This window comes from Rutilus rutilus (genome assembly GCF_951802725.1).
Source record: "Rutilus rutilus genome assembly, chromosome: 24".
Classification (NCBI taxonomy): Eukaryota; Metazoa; Chordata; class Actinopteri; order Cypriniformes; family Leuciscidae; genus Rutilus; species Rutilus rutilus.
In genome coordinates, this window is record NC_140228.1 from 5,507,996 (window position 1) to 5,527,496 (window position 19,501).

The window sequence follows — 19,501 nt, forward strand, 5'->3', positions numbered from 1 at the left end:
TTTATTCCCGATGTTAGTCAACTTTCCAAACTCGCATCAAGCATCTCTCATATGTATTTTGCAGTGTTTTTGAAACGTGATGCTGTATCCAGTCTGAACAGAAATGAGATACTGATACGAGAGGGCCTGTATCCGGACCTGCCTGACACATTTATGCATTAAAAGTTGATTTCAATTACAGAAATATATAAAATGGCTGAATGGTTATGACACAAAACAGAACCTCAACGAGAGATAATCAGCCAATCAAGCCTCTTGGGCTCAGAGTCATGTGATCTATCAAAACACACAATTTTCCACATGCTGATGTCATAGAGCACAGTAAACAAACAAAAAAAAAATCACCAGAAAAAAATGCTAGTTTATTACAAAATATTTCTATTCGAACATTCTGGCTTCATTCCAAGCATCTCATTTGATACTGAAGCTGGAAGATCATGTCATACGAGACGCAAGCCTGGGGGATTTTAAAGTTGAGCTCACCATTTTTAATACTGGGCATTAATACTGAACAAAATATTGAAATTATGAAAATTAAAGAAATGAATCAGGACATCCACAGTCAGATCTGAATATCTCACCATGCAAATCCTCATGAATAAGCAAGACAGTCCTTCAGTGTGGGGTAAATGTGTTTAGGCTGAAATCAAACCTTTTTTTTTTTACTATTTGGCCCAATAAACAGTAACAGTTCTGAGATGAATCCAGTTTGGACAATATTATAATTAAATACAGGCAGCTAAGTCATCCTCTATAGTCTATCCTGATCTATAGGACGGCCAAAGCATCAGAGCATCTCATCTTCTTAAAATATCATTTAAAATACATTTATTAACACCATCCATCCCTACTGCATTTTTAAACGAAATCTGAGATCATTCACCCCTACAATCAATATAGGCAAAGCAAGATTTTGGGCCCAGTGTAGCGATGACAAAAATCAATAACGGGTTTTGCCTCGGCATCTTAAAAAAAAAACAAAAAAAACATTAATAACAGTAATTTGTCAGTCATGGTCCATGCATATAAACAGCAATCTGAGGAACATGAAATGGAAATTTATTCCGTTTTAATATCAAGCCAATTTAGAACATGCACTTCATTTAGTTGATTGCTTCCTTTAAATGGGCTAAATACAAGTGAAACCGAGTCAAAATGGTGACATCATCCGTAACATATACCTAGAGCTCACCTTCTATTTAACCCAGAACTTACTTCAGCTTCTCAAATATTCTGAGAGGGTGAGTTATGAATTAAATTGAAGTGCATTTCCTGAACTGGCTGAGAAAAAAAAAACTGAATTGAACCCGACACTGTTTCAGAGTTTGAATACATTCACATGGAATATATTCTTGATCTATATTGATTTCCCAAACTCTTAAATACATTACAAACTCTGTACAATTCAAAACATAACCTGTTATATATCGTTTCTTAATATTGTTCCTCTCGAAACATGTTGGAAAACGTCCCTTGGGGGTCGACCGATGCAGGTCATACAGTAAAGTCGGCAAGTTTTCGTAGTGAAAGCAAAGCGTGTGTGTGATACTTTAGTCCAGCTGGAAAAGAAAAGAAGAAAAAAAACAATGGACTGCTTAATTGGGTTGTTGTCACTGTAACTAGCAGGGCTTCACACCCTTGATAAGCCACAATGACTCTGTAAGGCCAAGACAGAGTGCAGGAAATGAAGGAGTGTGTGTTTATCTGTATTGCGTAAGAAACGCGTGAGCATCATTTGTGTCGGCTGAAGGCTCTGAACAGAGCGAAGCCCAGCATGGCAGCTATCGTGGCGCCCAGAGTCACACGCAGCCAGAAAGACGTGCTGCTCATGTCTGATCCGTTCAGGTGCCTGCAGACAGACAGAGAGAGAGAGAGAGAGAGAGATTTAAATACACACAGTATTTCTAGTGACCTTGATGACACACAAACGGTCAAGCAGGCTAATTTTAGTCTGGCATCCGCAAATCTTTGAAGTCAACACGCAATGTTTGTAAGCCATTTTACTCAGCAGAAATATTTACGAGTGGCTTGTGATATTCAAATAAAAAAAGAAAGTCGTTTTGTCCAACAGGAATTGATTGGATCATGAGAAGTGGGCGTAAGAATAAGGGCTTGGCAACATCAACTCAAGAGAGAAAAAGAAAGCAGGTTCTAAGTCGGAGCAAGTCATAACTTTTTAATTTCATGAAAAGAGTTTAAGTGCAATTTATCAAGTTAATTAAAAATGTAAAAAATTATTTATATGCATGTATATTTGTTTTATGACTCTACAAGTTTGATTAAACCATCAAAATAGGAGGAAAATATTTTATATTCTTTTAAATATTTTAAATATAAGGGTAGTACAAAACACTAAACTTGGTTTAGGTAATTTATTTGGCAAAAAAAGGCAAATTACAGCTACATGTTTTATGTTTGCTATGAAAAGAAATGCATAGAAAAACAAAAAGCTCAGAAAAAAGCATACATTGACTACAACATAATCGGTTATTAATATTTCATTGGTTTTCTCTTGTTTTTCATGCTTTCATAGTTTCTTTGTATGACAGCCTGACCAAATATTATGACAAAGTGACGTTTCATTGCATTATCAATAAATAAAATAATTAACTACGCAATATGTTTACAAAATCATTTTTTAAATAACATTTGAATAAAGGGTGTTGTTGTCAATTTTGGCTTCTTGTATACATTTAAAAATAAAATGGTAAGATGCGCGTGTACTTACGGGTACATGGCGGCCCAGATGAGCTTGCTGTAAATGTGTGTGTGAGTGTGTGTGAGCAGCGTGGAGAAATGGAGGGGTGAAGGCAGCCGGTGTTTGTAACAAAACTCAGACGGGCTCATCCCATGATGCTGTTTGACTTCTATCAGATCAGCTTTGGAGCCCACCACCACACACGGGATCCCGCTGTCCATATAGTGCTGCTGCAGGGGAATCACGCAGAAATGTCACTGGTGGATTTAGTCAGCTCTAATGGTGCTTAAATCAAAAACCCTATTAAACCATCTGTGGTTTATCACAATGACAACGAGGGATCACAGACCTAGTTTAATGACATGGACTTTAGGAAACTCAATAGTCAAACACCATACACATTACAAATGTGCCATTTAGTCATTAAAGGGTTAGTTCACCAAAAAAATCAAATCATTTCTGTCATCATTTACTCACCCTCATGTTGTTCCAAACCTGTAAGACTTTTGTTCATCTTTGGATGTATGTATAAGTAAGTTTGTGATTGTGTGTGTGTAAGTGAGTGTGTGTGGGTGAGTGAGTGAGTGTTTATAAGTGAGTTTGAGTGGGTGAGTGAGTGTGTGTGGGTGAGTGAGTGAGTGAGTGAGTGAATGAGTGAGTGAGTGAGTGAGTGAGATATTGTGAGTGTGTGTGTGTGTGTGTGTGTGTGTGTGTGTGTGTGTGTGTGTGTGTGTGTGTAAGTGTGTGTGTGTGTGTGTGTGTGTGTGTGTGTGTGTGTGTGTGTGTGTGTGTGTGTGTGTGTGTGTGTGTGTGTATGTGTGGGTGAGTGAGTGAGTGAGTGAGTGAGTGAGTGTGTGTGATATTGTGAGTGTGTGTGTGTAAGTGAGTGTGTGTGTGTGTGTGTGTGTATGTGTGGGTGAGTGAGTGAGTGGGTGAGTGAGTGAGTGTGTATAAGTGAGTTTGAGTGGGTGAGTGAGTGTGTGTGGGTGAGTGAGTGAGTGAGTGTGTGAGTGAGTGTGTGAGATATTGTGAGTGTGTGTGTGTGTGTGTGTGTGTGTGTGTAAGTGAGTGTGTGTGTGTGTATGTGTGGGTGAGTGAGTGAGTGAGTGAGTGAGATATTGTGAGTGTGTGTGTGTGTGTGTGTGTGTGTGTGTGTGTGTGTGTGTGTGTGTAAGTGTGTGTGTGTGTGTATGTGTGGGTGAGTGAGTGAGTGAGTGAGTGAGTTTGAGTGGGTGAGTGAGTGTGTGTGGGTGAGTGAGTGAGTGTGTGAGTGAATGTGTGTGATATTGTGAGTGTGTGTGTGTGAGTGAGTGAGTGAGAGTGTGTGTGTGTGTGTGTGTGTGTGTGTGTGTGTGTGAGTGAGTGAGTGAGTGAGTATAAGTGAGTTTGAGTGGGTGAGTGAGTGTGTGTGGGTGAGTGAGTTTGTGTGAATGTGTGTGATATTGTGTGTGTGTGTGTGTGTGTGTGTAAGCAGTATTTTCTTTGGCACCAGCTGTTTTAAATTAAACTAAATTATTTTAATGAAATCTGAGAGCTTTCCGTCCCTCCATTGACAGCTACGCAACTACGCTTCAAAAAGTTCATAAAGAGATCGTAAAACTAATCCATATTAATTTAGCGCTTTAGAGACCCGATCGCTTTATATGATGAACAGATTGAACTTTTACAACGGGTGAGTAATTAATGACAGAATGTTTATTTTGGAGTGAACTATCCCTTTATGCTGAAAGAAAGTGTTAATTCCTTTAATAAAAAAATCTTACTGACCCCAAACATTTTGAACAGTAGGTTATGTCATTACATTTTTACCACAAAATTCTATGAAATACACTATTTAAGGTCCAAGAGATCATTTCAGCTTTCTATCAATGAAGGCCATCAACATGATGAGAGTCCAGTCCAGTCCAGATCATCAGATGGCTCATACATTTATTTAATAACTAAAAGTGCATGTTAGCCAAACAGGTGAAATGAATAACTCATATCATCGTATATTATTCACTGACAGATGCAGGTCATTATGGGTTATTAAATCATTTGGATGATCTGGTATTTAATGTGATTAATGATTATGAGTGAGGTGTGTGTCAGAGTTTGTCAAGCATTACTCCACAACTAAAGCATCTCGTTTCTTACCTTATATATACTAGCACAATAGTTGAACGAGTCCGGGTCGCTGACATCATACATGAGACACGCCACATCACACGCTGCATCTGCTGCTTTTAGAAACTCTGTTTCCACGTCCACCTCCTCCAGCTGCGAGCAATAACACACACGTCAGGGGGGGAGACCAATAAACTAGGGCATGTGTAAAGCTTGAGCACTTACGATGAGGTACTTCTCCTGATTGGCTACTGAGATGGTGTTGATGGTGTATATCGATGGGGGAACAGGGTCACAGTCGTTTCTCTGAAAATAAACACGTCATCAGCATTGTAAATATTTGGTGGATCTAAATGAGACTACTGGGAATCACACAATGGATAATTATTTCCTAGACAGACTATAAAGTGTGGAAGAATACCAAAAGTAACACAAGAAAACCTCTTTCTAGAGTAAAACCCGTCTCAAGTACTGTTCTCTCGGGCTGCGCACTAATAGTCCACCAGAAGAGGCTTAGTAGACAAAAAAGAAATTAAAAATAAACTGTGGAGATGACGAATGAGCATTGTCAACTTTAGCTTTGCAGCTGACAATGACTCAGAAAACACTAGTTTATTAATAAATCATTAATGTTCAGACAGTCTCATTGGTTTTTTACAGACACATTCATAATCATTACTTTTGCCAGTGTCGCTGTTGCAAGCTTTATGTGTGTGTTCAAGTGCTAAATTTATATAAGGCTCATTGTTATGGTTTATTATTTCTCTGTAATATAGAACAATGTTAGCAATGTTAGCAATGTTAATATGCTTTCTTCCTGTAGCCCTGAAACTCATTTTCCAATGCAACCTCCAATAGTATATACAGTATTTATTAAAGGAGAACTCCGGTCAATTTTAACATTGAGCTCATTTTTTTGTACATTTGGAGTGCTGTCAATACAGAGAACAACGACAAAAATCGGTGTTGCCTACAACGTGTTATCCTCTTTTAAAATTTGCACCCTGTTGATTTCAGTGGGGCAAGTTTTAAACCTGCTTTTAGCCTCTTAACATCCTTGATGTGTCATTACAAGTGCACAGGTCATGTGAGTGATTCCTTCTGAGTGAACGCGGGTGAATCTGACTGCAGTAGATGTGAAAGAAATATATGAAAAATTATGTTTATTCAGCCAGCGCACATACCTGTATTTACATCCTGTTTTCGGTCGAAGTCCACAGTAATCGATTGTCGAGTTCACGGGCGTGATCATAGGTACTAAACCTATGCGCGTGAACTCGACAATCGATTACTGTGGACTTCGACCGAAAACAGGATGTAAATACAGGTATGTGCGCTGGCTGAATAAACATAATTTTTCATATATTTCTTTCACATCTACTGCAGTCAGATTCACCCGCGTTCACTCAGAAGGAATTAAAGTTCTCCTTTAATATAATAAATGTGCGACTAGTCGACTAATGGCTTAAATGAATGACTACTAGTCGACTAGATAAATCTTCTAGTCGGGGGACAGCCCTACTTTTTTGTACTCATATTAATATTAATGTTCTTTCTTTACTGTAAAAATCTGTGTCGTGTGTTTTAATTTGTACAAATTAAAGAAGTACAAACATTTGCTTGATAAACAGTTGAAAATCCACGATAAAGCAACCTTTTGTATTTAATGCATCAGCCAGAGGTGAAATCTCATTGGTCCATTAAAATATATTAAACATCATATACGTTCTGATTCGACTGCAGTTTGTTGTGTCTACACAGGAATATCCCCAGTGTTAAATTAACACTGCTCAGTGATTATATAATCCACTCTCAGAGTGCTATAAGTAACACTGAGGCAGTGTTAAAGTCAATGAGATAATTAAGTGATTAATTGAGTGATGATTGAGCATTATTGAAGACACCTGATGTTAACAAGCAGAATCACTGAAGGAGAAAATCACAAACCTTAAGTCACCATTATGGTGATCAGTGTATGCTTTAGTTGGGCTCATGACCTTTAAATTATTAACTTTAGGTCTAGTTTGGCTGCTCTAACTGAGTTATAACAGCTAGATAAACAAAGAGAAAAGATGATCTGATGGTGTTTGTTGTGTTTTAACAATCATTATTTCACAATCAATTTGACCTGAAACCCTGAAATCATATAGAGCCTAATTTCTGAGTTAGGTTTACTTTATTGATTATAGCAGTACTGTCCTTGAACAGCATAATTTAACATTTACAATGTAATCCAAATGATTTCTTAAAAATGGTTCTTATACAAAATTTTGTTTTGTTTTTTTAGAGACAGACATCAAGAATCAGCCTGTGAATCTCAACAATGGTGACAATTATAAAGCATGTTGCAGTGCATTCTGGGTGCCACCAATCAAAACTCATTCATGGCTCCCATCATGCATTGCTGCATGAATAAATGATAAGATAATGTTTAGAGTTGATCTCTTTATCTGAATATACGGTTTGTCACCATTGTTGGGATTAATACGCTAATTCTTGATGTCGGTGTGTGCCTACATGAAAGATTTTTTAGAAGCTTTTTTTTGGTATCAGACTATTAAGAAGAAATCATTTAGATTTCTTTGAAAAACCCCAAAAAAATTAAGCTATACAAGGACAGTGCTGCTATAATCAAAAAAGTAAACCTAACTCAAAATTAAGCTCTCAATGAGTTCAGTGTTTCAGGTCAAATAATGATTATGTTAAAACACAACCAACACCATCAGATCACACTTTCTCTTTGCTCATCTGCTCATAACTCAGTTACAGCAGCCAAACAAAATCTAAAATAAAAAAATTAAGGTCATGAGCACAACTAAAGCAAACACCGATCACCATAATGGTGACTCGCACATTACAATTTTCTCCTTCAGTGATTCTGCTTGTTAACATCAGGTGTCTTCAATAATGCTCAATCATCACTCAATTAATCACTTAATTATCTCATTAACTTTAACACTGCCTCAGTGTCACTTATAGCACTCTGAGTGTGGATTATATAAACACTGAGCAGTGTTAATTTAACACTGGGGATTTTGCTGTGTAGCTTCATGCTGAATTTTGCAAAGTCAAATTACAAACAAAAGTTTTGCTTTCAAGCCACTCTCTCACCTCAGTGCTTCTCTGCAGAAAAGCTTGAAGAAAGTCTGTCTTTCCCGTTCCGCGTGGACCGATCACTTTGCAGAGGAAAACCGTTCGCTGTGTCTGTCTCTTGTCCAGGTCTAATGCCTTTTCTCTTGTTACTAATATACACAACACAGAAAAAAAAAAAAAGAAATATTCTTTAGTGTCCGTTTGATCAAACATAAGTGGAGTTTAAAGCAGGTCTGTGTGTGGATCTCATTACCCGTGATGGCGGAGGTCTGGGACTCTCGCTCCATTAGAATCGGATACCCGAGGTATCCCAGATGCTCCAAACACCGGTGCACATCCAGATAAGCAGACAACCTGCAGTTCATCCAATAACACATCATATTTAAAGGAATGTGGAATAATAATACAGACATGTTTTCAGAAAATTCTGCTTCTCATGGTCTGGTTTTAGATTCCGGGTCGGATACAAATTTTGGATTAAACGCAACCTCTATGTCAGTTTCTTGCACCACTCCCGCTGAATCTACAGGCAAAATAAGTCTAATTTTACCCAAGTTTGCAGTCCAAATGTAATGTGAAACGAGAACACCAAAAAATCTTAATATAAAGTTATAAATATTTCAGCAATTCACAAACAATTAGTTTTTAGTGGTCCAAATACACACAGTTTGAACTAGTCTGATAAAAAAATTGTTTGTTTTTTTTTGCTGTTTTTTTGTAGAAAGTCATATATTGTACATACAGTGCAGCCAATGTAGTCTGATTCAAATGACTCGCAGCCTCATGGACTCTTTTTGTTTTGTTTTTGTGAATGATAAAAACCGAGCAACGAGTGTAGTCTAATTTACAAACTGTTTTTTTCCTGGGAAATCATAAACATACAGCACCGCCTATCGTAGTCTGACTCCTGAACAAATGACTCTTTAAAAAACAGGTTATTTTTAGTGAATCATAATAAAGATCAAGTGTAGACAGTTTCACAAACAAATGACTGTTATTAACTGGTTCTTTTTGGTGAATCATAAACAATACAGCACAGTGTAGTCTGATTTACAAAACAAATGACTCTTTCGATCAGGTCCTTTTAATGAATTCTTCTAAAATACAAAACAGAAGAATTACTCTGATTCAGTCTGGTGATTTACTGAATGATTTCGACACAGTGGAACTTGATGGGAGTATTTAAAATAAAAGAATCAGAATTGAATAGAACAGGTTCAATGTGTATCAATACCATCACAGCTCTTGTGGGAAAGGGCACAAAATAATCATAAAAAAAAACTAAAAAAGTGACTCTCAGAGAGAAAAATGCTCCTTTTAAATGTGTATTGTGTATCGTTCACTCACATCCACTGGCAGAAGTATCCGTGTTGGGAGATGTAGTTCTCGTCCGTTAGGGGGACATTACTGTACACCGCTGAGCCCCAGGGCATGTAGGGTAAAACACTAAACAGATTCTTCAGCTCTGCGGGAGACAGGGCTGAATCCTTATCCTGCAGGAGGAGACACACAATCATAAGCCCAATGAAATTCTAAGCACGCAAAGTTCATTAGAGGATCAAATCCATCACCATCGTCGCTTACCTCATCATACTTATCAAAGAGCTTCTGGAGGAACTGATGGCCCAGATGATTCAGCTCCGTCGTACAGCCCACCGATACTCGCAGTCTGTGAACACACACATTAAAGGTCACTTAAATGCTGATTTCCGTTCATGCAATCACATGCTTTCGTGTGCACAGACGTACGGTGGGTAGAGGTAGTCATCCGTCAACTCAAGCGTGTCATCGTAGCCGAATTTACGCAGGATGGTCCAGGTGGTCTCGTGACGTCCCCTCTGGATAAAGAGAGTGTTCAAAAACAGGAAACCTACGGAAAACACACAAAAGCAAGAGTGTATAAATTATAATTAAGAGACACAAGAGGAATATGAATATACATGTGATGCGTGTTACCGTTGAGTGTGAGTCCGTTGTCCTGGACTCCTTCACTGGTGTTCTTCCACACGACTGTTTTCACGTCCTCCAGAGCCTGAGGAGCCAGTGGATTCCCGAAACACAATTTCTACACAAACACACACACACACACATTGGGTTTCCATGTTTTATGGGGACTTTCTATAAACAATGATTTTTATACTGTACAAACTGCATATTCTATGTTACCCTGAACCTACCCATCAAAAAAAAAAAAAAAAAATCTGCATTTTCAAAAAACATAATTTTGTAATTTCATAACATAATTTTCGTAACATAATTTAAGCTGTTTTCCTCATGGTGACCAAAAATTTTTTCCCTACAAGGTCAAAAATTACTGGTATTATTAGCCTTGTGGGGACATGTGGGCCATATAACGTAGGGTTTACCAGGAACGAACACACACACACACACACACACACACACACACACACACACACACACACACACACACTACCATACAAATATACTGTATATATCACTGTTGTTATTGTTAACTGAAATTATTAAATTATTTTTTTTCGTTAATTGAAATAAAGCTGAAATAAATGAAAAATAAAACTTTCAAAAAGTAAACAAAAACGCAAACTGTTGCCTTAGCAATTAAATGAAATAAAATTTGTTTAAGCTGAAGTACTAAATTTACTAAAACAAAATTGGAAAAATTAAAGCTAAATAGAAATTTTAAAACTACATTAATAAAAATGACAAAAGCTCATAACTAAATTACTAAAACGTAAACAATTTAAAATGAAAGCTTAGAAATGTCAACATTTTTCATAATATTTCATGTAACTGTAATAACTTTGTGTACCTTTTAAACAAGTTTTCTGCTGACTGATAGGCGAGGGAAAAAACGTTTAGTAAACTTCACATGTTTGATTCAATCAAATCCTGATGGATGAAAATCCTGCCTTACATTATTTTCTGGCTGTATAACTGGCCACATTTACAAAGTGAAACGTGTTGTGGATGTTGTTTGGTGTTTGTTAGCTCACCTGAAAGCAGTTGAGCTCAGCGTCACTGAGTATGTGATCATTATCCTGATCAGAGATGCTGAAGATTCGGCTCAGAGCTCGAACACACTGCGGCTTCAGCTACACAAACACACACAAACATTCATAATGCCGTATGTACTCGCAAGGAGAGATGTAGTGTGAGTGTGTGTGTGTGTGTGCGCACCTGTTTGTCTTCGGGGTCGTAGAGCGGAGCAGTCGGGTGCAGAACGGCCTTCTGGGCGTAATAGAATAGCTCAGAAATATTCTTTAGATTCTTAGCTGAGCACTGCGGACACAAACACATCATCATATAATCATATATAACCATATACAGTACTCTTGACCACCCAGGCTAAAGGCTGCCATCTAAGCAGACAGCTCATTAGGTTTTAGTCACAATGACATCAAAATTGACAAATCTTTCTTTTTTTAGGGTATATTGTGTATTAAATGTTTAAATATTTATTAAATGATTTATTCGTGCACATCATTCTTTTTTTAATTCATGTGCCCTTGTAATTTATAATCAAAATATCTTCCCTTCACTCTTGCAGCGACATCTCTTCTCTGATGATGCGTTTACTGGCGAGAGGGCGGGGCAACCTGTCACTCACATCAGATCCACCAATAGCAAACCACAACCATCCAATCAATTCCCCACGGACAAAATCAAGCCCCGCCCTCATTGGTTCTTGTCCCAGAAGCCGTTTCAATCGGATATACGGGGAAAAAAAGACTATCGCAACAAATTGCAGTAAAAATCAATGGTATATTGATGTATATTATTTCAATAAATATTTTTAGCAAAATAAATTATGAATGAAATACTATTGAATTATTATATTTATATAAATTATATTTTGAATTGTGAATTTTATTATGAATATACATTATATATATATATATATATTAGGGGTGGAGCCGAACCCGAATACGGTATTCGGAAAGCACAAATAATGTGTTTTTTACGAATACTTATTTCGAACAAATACTTTTAAAAATATTTGTATTCGGGAACAAGAAAAACTTTATATCAAAAAGCTGCGTTTCCTCATGAGACATGGCGACCGGCGGTGCTGCTGATGCGGTGGCTGAAATATTTTGGATTAGGCTAATGTCACGTTGTCATAAGCGGTAGTTCACATAGCGCGTTTTTTGCGCGTGCAGATTTCAAATGTAGGCGCGCGGCAAGCGCGCTTATAATAGAAGCGAGCGGCGCGCTGCATAGCAACGACAGACGCCACGGGAGGGCAAGCGCTTGTGGAAAGGAGAAAGCGTGCGAACTGCGCTCTTCATGATTACGAAGTATCAGCAAAGAATTAATTGATTTCTAGCCCTTGCATTAGCTTTAGATATATTTATGGAGATGAGAAATGAAATAAAAAAGCCGTCATTTTGTCATTAATATCAGTCCGTCAGAAAAGCAGTTCTAGGCTTATTCTTGGCTGGATAACTCTTAGCAGGTTTAAAAAGCTCTTTTAAAATTAAATATGAATGCAGTTTTGGATTAAATATAAGTACAGTCAAGTCAAATAAAACATGTTTTATCTCCTGTTTGGTAACACTACAATAAGATACCATTCATTAACATTACTTAATGCGCATCTAACATCAACACATTGAGTGAACAATATATTTTTACAACATTAATTCATGTTTGTGAATGTTATTTAATACAAACACTTGATTGGTCATGTTTGTTCACTTCATTCATTGTGCATTAAATAATGTTAACATAAATAATGTTAACTTTTGATTTTAAAAATGTATTTTTAAATGAACCCCAAGGAGAATAATTGCGACAGTATATAGCCTAACTATTGTTTATTGTTAGGTCATTTTATCTATTGTTATCTAACAAATGTAATATTAATGTAGTGTTTTTAATACTACAGTTTCCATCTTTGTAACCGTGATATAAACTTTAATATATGTAAATTTAATCTAAATTAAGCTTTACCGAAATTGTTACCGAGAACCGTGGATTTTCACAGGTATTGGTACCGAATACTGAAATTTTGGCACCGTGACAACACTAGTAGCTCTGTTAGCTTGGTAATTTAGACAATAGGCTGTTGACAGAGTAACATTAACGTAGGTAATGGCTGTTATGTTATTTTCTTTTCAATGACGTTCCTTGTTACATGTTCATTGCTGGATTTATGGAAAAACATCAACCAATATTGCATATCCATAATTATTATAATGGATATAATTAAAGAATACTTACACTATAACGTAAATTAGAAGTGTAACGCAAAAAAAATGGATTTTTACACCTATTTTGAAATTTACTCGAATACAAATACAAATACAAATACTTTTCCCCTCTCAACAAATACAAATACAGATACAAATACCGGCTGCTTTGCACACCCCTAATATATATATGTGTAAAATTGTATATTCATAATAAAATTCACTATATATATATATATATATTATGAATATGATTGTATATATTTATTTATTTTATATACCTCCTACTAAAATTGTTAAAAATAAAATACAAATAAATTCAAGATAAATAAAATAAAAAAATCTAAAAACCCCCCAAACAAAACAAACAATAAAAACGACACTTTAAATTCTAGAAAGTCTAACAAGTCACACAGAGCTGAATGAATGATTGTGGTTGCATATGCTAATCTATACACTATGCTGCAGATTATATAGTTTAAGAGTGTTGGAATAGGATTTTGATGCATTAGCTCACAGCTACGGCAATCCGGCGGGTCGTGTCACGGAAAACAAGGGTTTCTTGCGCTTTTGAAATACTAGTTTAATGTATTAATCCACAGCAGCAAACAGAGCTTTGCTTAATTCTCGTCATCAGAGAGAGGTCATCTTGGAAAACTTAATTATGACTTTCTAATGCAGGAAACATTGACCAATTTCTTAAGATGACTTCAGGGGAAAACTAAACTGGAATAAGTGTGATAAACAACCCCTTTCACGCATGTGTGTGTCTATAGGAGATGTGTGTGTTTGAGTGGTCAGTGGTTCAAACCTCTACACAGGTCTCAATCTCCGAAAACTGGTTCATGATTGGCAGGATGGTTTCCATGGAGCTGCCGGAGCGCAAGTCAGACTTGTTGCCCACGAGGATGATGGGAATCCTACAGCAAAAAAACAAAAAAACATTTTTCATGGAAAGTCCAAAAAAACGTAGGTGTATTTACATGAGCATCAGAGACATACTTGCTTCCTTTCTCAGCGCCGCCATTGACCAGCGGAATCCATTTAGTCCTGATCTGAGAGAAAAGACAACGATAAAATCAGTTCAGAGGAAATAAAAGACAATGTTAAAGGATAACATAAAGATAAAAAAAAAAGATAATGTTAAAGGACACCGTGAAAAATCCAATACCTTGTCAATGGTTTCCTCTTGTGTGACATCATAAACCACACACACGACATTGGCCTACAAATGAGAAATCAATCATCTTCATACAGTCAACAATCATATATATATATATATATATATATATACAGTATATATACATACTCTACTGGTCATACGTTTGGAATAAGTCATATGTTTTAATGATTTTTAACATTCAACATTTCTGATTATTATCAATATTGAAAACAGTTGTGCTGCTTCATATTTTTGTGGAAACCATTAAACACTTCCACTCAAAAGTTTGGAGTAAAAAAGAAATTAATACTTTTATTCAGCAATAAGGAATTAAATTAATCAGAAGTAACAGTTAAGACATTTATAATGTTACAAAAGATTTCAATTTTTTTTAAATGCTGTTTTTTCGACACAAAAGTATGGAAGCTTGTTTCCGCCACAGAGTGAAAAATAAAAAAGATAATTGCGACTTTTTAATCTCACAATTCTGACTTTTTATCTCAGAATTACGTGATATAAAGTCGCAATTGCGAGAAATATACTTGAAATTCTGACTTTTTTCTCAAAAACTATAAATTTCACTTTATAATACGTAATTGGGAGATATAAAGTCAGAATTGCATGATATAAATTCGCAACTGCGTGTTATAAAGTCAGAATGAGCAACTGCGTGTTATAAAGTCAGAATTGTGAGATATAAACTATTCTGAAAAAAAAAGAAAAAGTCCGTCTTTTTTTTCCTTAGAATTGGACTTTATATCTCACAATTCTGAGAAAAGATGCCAGAATTACAGAGATGTAAACTCGCAATTGTGAGATAAAAACTCGCAATTATCTTTTAAAATGTTTTATTCTGTGGCAGAAACAAGCTGACATACAAAAGAATAAAAAAATAAAAAACTTTTTCACAAAAATATTAAGCAGCAAAGAACCATTGTTAATAATTAAGTACCAATAATAACCAGCATTTTATAATGATTTGTGAAGGATCATGTGACACTGAAGACTGGAGTAATGATGCTGAACATTCAGCTTTGATCACAGGAATAAATTACAGTTCAAAATAACATAATTAGGACACGTCTCACCTTTACAATTTCCTCCCTCAACACTTCATCAGACTGTTCACTTTCTGAAGAGAGACACTGAGTGTTAGTAAAATGCTACAGGGCACATATTACATGTCATCTAACACACACACACACACACACACCTGAGTAGTCGACTATATGTGTGGGCACTTTCTCAGGCGTGACGTCAGCAGGTATGGTGATCTCCTCCGCCCGGAGAGGAACCTGACGGCACAAACAAGTGAGCTTCCTCTTACTGCACCAGTCCAACACACTACCAGAGAGGCTCATGGGTAAACTCACCTGCTCAGGAAACTCCTCTCCGACCAGAGACATGATGAGAGAGGTCTTTCCCACTTTGGCTAGTGGATGACAAAGAATAGAATAAAAGTTATTCCCAATAAACGCATTCCCACCGGCTCATTCAACTCTGGATTTGTGAAACGTCACATGATCAACGGCCGCAACCACAAGCGCAAACTCTTCTGCTGTGATTTCCTTTGCAAATCAGTGTGGCGTTAGTTTGATTTCCAGTTTTATTCTAATGAATCTCAGTCAGGCTGCGCACACGACATGTTTTGGGTTAAAAATTGTAGCCACTGTCAAACTTTTATAAATGTTGCTCTTAACAAGCGCTCTAAAATAACGGGTCACTCCTACAGGTGTTGTTCACCTTGAGCTTATAAGGTCAGATAAGAGATAATACTAATAAGGACACGACTTGAGCCCAGCAGGCATGGATTTAATATAACACTAATGCTGAAACAAAGCATGTGTGTGCTGCCAAAGAAATGACACATATATAGGCTATATAATTTATGAAAGCATGTTTCTGACACAGGATTTTTTTTTTTTTATTAGAATATTATATACATATATATATATATAGAGAGAGAGAGAGAGAGTATGCACATTTCTTATCAATGTTGAAAATGTTTTTGCTGCTTAAAGGGACAGTTCACCCAGAAATACCTCATTATGCGACAGGAAGCTCATTTGCGAGGCTGAGGATTACAGGTAATAATGTTGTAAATAACGTTCAGTTTATATGTTCAGACTGGTCGTTTCACTTCATCAGATATCAGTGTATCATCAGGGGCCGGTTTCACAAAGATAGACTTTGACTATGGCTTAGATATAGTAGATAGTCAGACTTCAGATAGACATCTAAATCAGACCGTTGCACAAAGCACTTAAGACCCTGACTATATTAAGTAGGACTACACTGCAATGCATTCTGGGTAAAATAAGACACTTTTCAAAACAAAAAACATGGCGGATCGAGTAAGCGCATTCAACCGCTCAGTGCAGTTTACCCCCAGCGGAAAATATGTGTTTGTTGGAGGAGTTTAACAGTTACAAGGACATTTTACTTGGGAAATTTAGCGGAGAATGTAGTAACAAGAAGAAATGTTTCAATTATGAGCCATTTTCCCTTTTGTTTTGGCTGTTTGTAATGTAACTGATTGTTACTGCTGGATGCCAAGGCAACATAGAGTCTTAGACCTTAAGTTAGCCTGGCGGTAAGGTGTCAAATTTTTTTGGTCTAAATTAAGTCAGTCTTTATTTTTGTGAAACAGTCTAACTTGCATTAGACTAGTCTATGAGAAACTTTTAGACTTGTCTAACACTATAGACCGGTCTAAAACAGCTTTGTGAAACCGGCCCCAGGAGCAATGGGTGGTTTGCCTGTACATGTTTTTTGACTCAAAGTGACGGTAGCCATTGACTTGTACATTATATGAATCATCGAGGACTTCGGTTTCAGCTAAAAATCCTCTTTTAAAGTCCTACTGAAGAAAAAAAGACATCTGCATCTCGGATGGCCTGAGGGCGAGCGGATTAACAGCACATTTTCACTTTTGGGTGAACTGTCCCTTGGATATTTTTTGTAGAAACTGTGATACACTACCGTTCAAAAGCTTGGGGTAGCAAAAAAAATTTTTTTTCAACAAGGACACGTTCAATTGATCAGTGACAGTAAACTTTTTTTTAATTTTCATTATTGTGTTTATATTTGCTGTAAATAAAAGCTGTTCTTTTAAACTTTCTATTAATCAAATAATCCTGAAAAATGTATCGAGGTTTCCACAAAAATATGAAGTAGCAAAAACCGGTTTCAGCATTGATAATAATAATCAGAATGTTTCAAATCATCATTTGTGACCCTGGATCACGAAACCAGTCACATGTCGCACGGGTATATTTGTGGCAATAGCCAACAATACATTGTGTGGGTCAAAATTATCAATTTTTCTTTTATGCCAAAAATCATCAGGATATTAAGTAAAGATCATGTTCCTTGAAAATATTTTGAAAATTTCCTACGTAAATATATAAAACATTTCTTTTTGTGAGTGAATGCAGCACAATCGCGAACACATATGAACAACTTTAAAGGAGATTTTCTCAATGTTTAGATTTTTTTACACCCTCAGATTCCAGATTGTCAAATAGTTGTTTCTCGACCAAATATTGCCCCATCCTAACAAACAATACATCAATGGAAAGCTTATTTATTCAGCTTTCATATGATGTATACATCTCAATAGAAAATAAAAAAAGACCCATGTGACCAGTTTTGTGGTCCAGGGTCACATATTAGAATGATTTCTGAAGGATCATGTGACACTGAAGACTGGAGTAATGATGCTGAAAATGCAGGATATAAATGAAAACTTCAAAAATATTAAAGTAGTTATTACATTTTAATAATATTACACAATATTTGTACTGTGTTTCCGATCAAATAAATGTAGCCATGGTGAGCAGATAGACTTCTATCCAAAACATGTAAAACACCAGCTCAGTGTAAACGCTCAGCACTATCATTAGGTTGAAGTCTCTCTCTATGAATACGTGCATTGTGTCACAGCAGCAGGAGGATGTGTTTACTCTTCACTACACACCTTGATAGTTACCATGCCAACACCATTATCAATCGCTCACCGAAGAATTAATGAGCAGATTCGGACATTAATTCTTCGGTGAGTGATTGATAACGGTGTTGACACGGTAACTATCAAGGTGTTCTAATATTATAATATTCTATATAATTAAGACACGTATATAATATTATAATATAACCTAATATGAGGTTGGATAAATAAAATAAATTATGAATTAAATCTGTCAAAATGAGTAAAACTACTCAAAACAATCGCTACATAATAACGTTAGATATACATTTTTTTAAACTCATGACACATCAATCACAAGTAAATATCTATTAAATAAAACATATATGCGGGTGTTTAATTAATTAATATATAGTGTCTAATTCAACTTCTAGAGTTTGACTGAACTGTCATTAGCCTGTAATGTGTGTTAAGAACTTGCTCGCTTGTTAATAAAGTTCATTTTCGTGTGTTTTGATTGTGCATGATTGCAAACCACAAAAAAATGAAAGCACTTAATTAACGGATGATTGAAGAGTGCAAGTGTGTTTACTTCAGATCATTCCTGCAGCAGCTCAAGGTTGAGGGTTAGCGCTCTCTAATCATGCTAACTTTCATTAAACTGTCACATTTGTTTCCCTTGATATTTAATAGACAAAATCATATCTTACGTTCCCCCAACAGCAGTATCCGGACATCGCGTTTCATTTCACTCCACTCTCTATTGAACTCTGCGGAAAGCTGCGTCTATCTTTTCCAAAAACTTCAAATTCAATTCAAAGCTCAGTGCTAGTTTATGACTAGCCCCATTCCAGTCAGAGAAACTGGCACCGCTGAGGACTTCCGGTTGGAGCCCAAATGGAGCGCCCTCTACTGGGCATTTCCGATTTACTTCAACTTATTTATTTTCTATATTTCTGCATTATAAGTACATTATACAGTCTCAATATTAAACAATTATGCCTTATAATGTTATTTAATTATATTATATTACTTAAACTTTACTGATTCTGGCTGAATTAATCATTTAAAATTAATTAGATTAAATAATATCTTGGATATACTGGCCCATATTGGTAGTAATTTATGGAAAAATACTTTATAATTCCATTAAAACATTAATCGTTCATATAATACTGAGTTATATTAAAAACTAATATTTTAAATAAAATGTTCTTTCAAAAAAAAAAAAAAAAATTATAATTTCTTATCTTATGAGAATTTACATGAGCCAAAGGTCTGTGTTGCATTATATAATGTTTAAGGACATATTAATGAAAGTTATTTTGTGAGTGTAAAAA

The 19,501-nt window shown here is 36.0% G+C and overlaps 1 protein-coding gene across 1 annotated transcript; it reads right to left on the minus strand.

The window, feature by feature from the left end:
- Positions 1–341: 341 nt before the first annotated feature.
- Positions 342–19,068, minus strand: rhot2 (ras homolog family member T2). The gene is made up of 19 exons (XM_084399539.1): positions 18,872–19,068; positions 15,607–15,665; positions 15,447–15,528; positions 15,322–15,365; positions 14,243–14,296; positions 14,074–14,126; positions 13,883–13,991; positions 11,057–11,158; positions 10,873–10,971; positions 9,854–9,962; positions 9,647–9,767; positions 9,482–9,566; positions 9,245–9,390; positions 8,151–8,251; positions 7,916–8,046; positions 5,030–5,110; positions 4,835–4,957; positions 2,729–2,928; positions 342–1,849 (listed from the first exon to the last, which is right to left on the minus strand). Exons 1-19 carry the CDS (start codon positions 18,906–18,908, stop codon positions 1,732–1,734), a joined length of 1,854 nt encoding a protein of 617 aa, XP_084255665.1. The 5' UTR covers positions 18,909–19,068; the 3' UTR covers positions 342–1,731.
- Positions 19,069–19,501: the final 433 nt, after the last annotated feature.

Bases quoted from the DNA above. Each gene is read 5' to 3' on its own strand.
- rhot2 (XM_084399539.1), bottom strand. From the start codon at position 18,908: ATGAAACGCGATGTCCGGATACTGCTGTTGGGGGAAC. The intron at 15,529-15,606 runs GTGAGTTTACCC...TTGTGCCGTCAG, and splicing joins GAGAGGAGTTTCCTGAGCAG to GTTCCTCTCCGGGCGGAGGA. The intron at 4,958-5,029 runs GTAAGTGCTCAA...TATTGCTCGCAG, and splicing joins ATCAGGAGAAGTACCTCATC to CTGGAGGAGGTGGACGTGGA.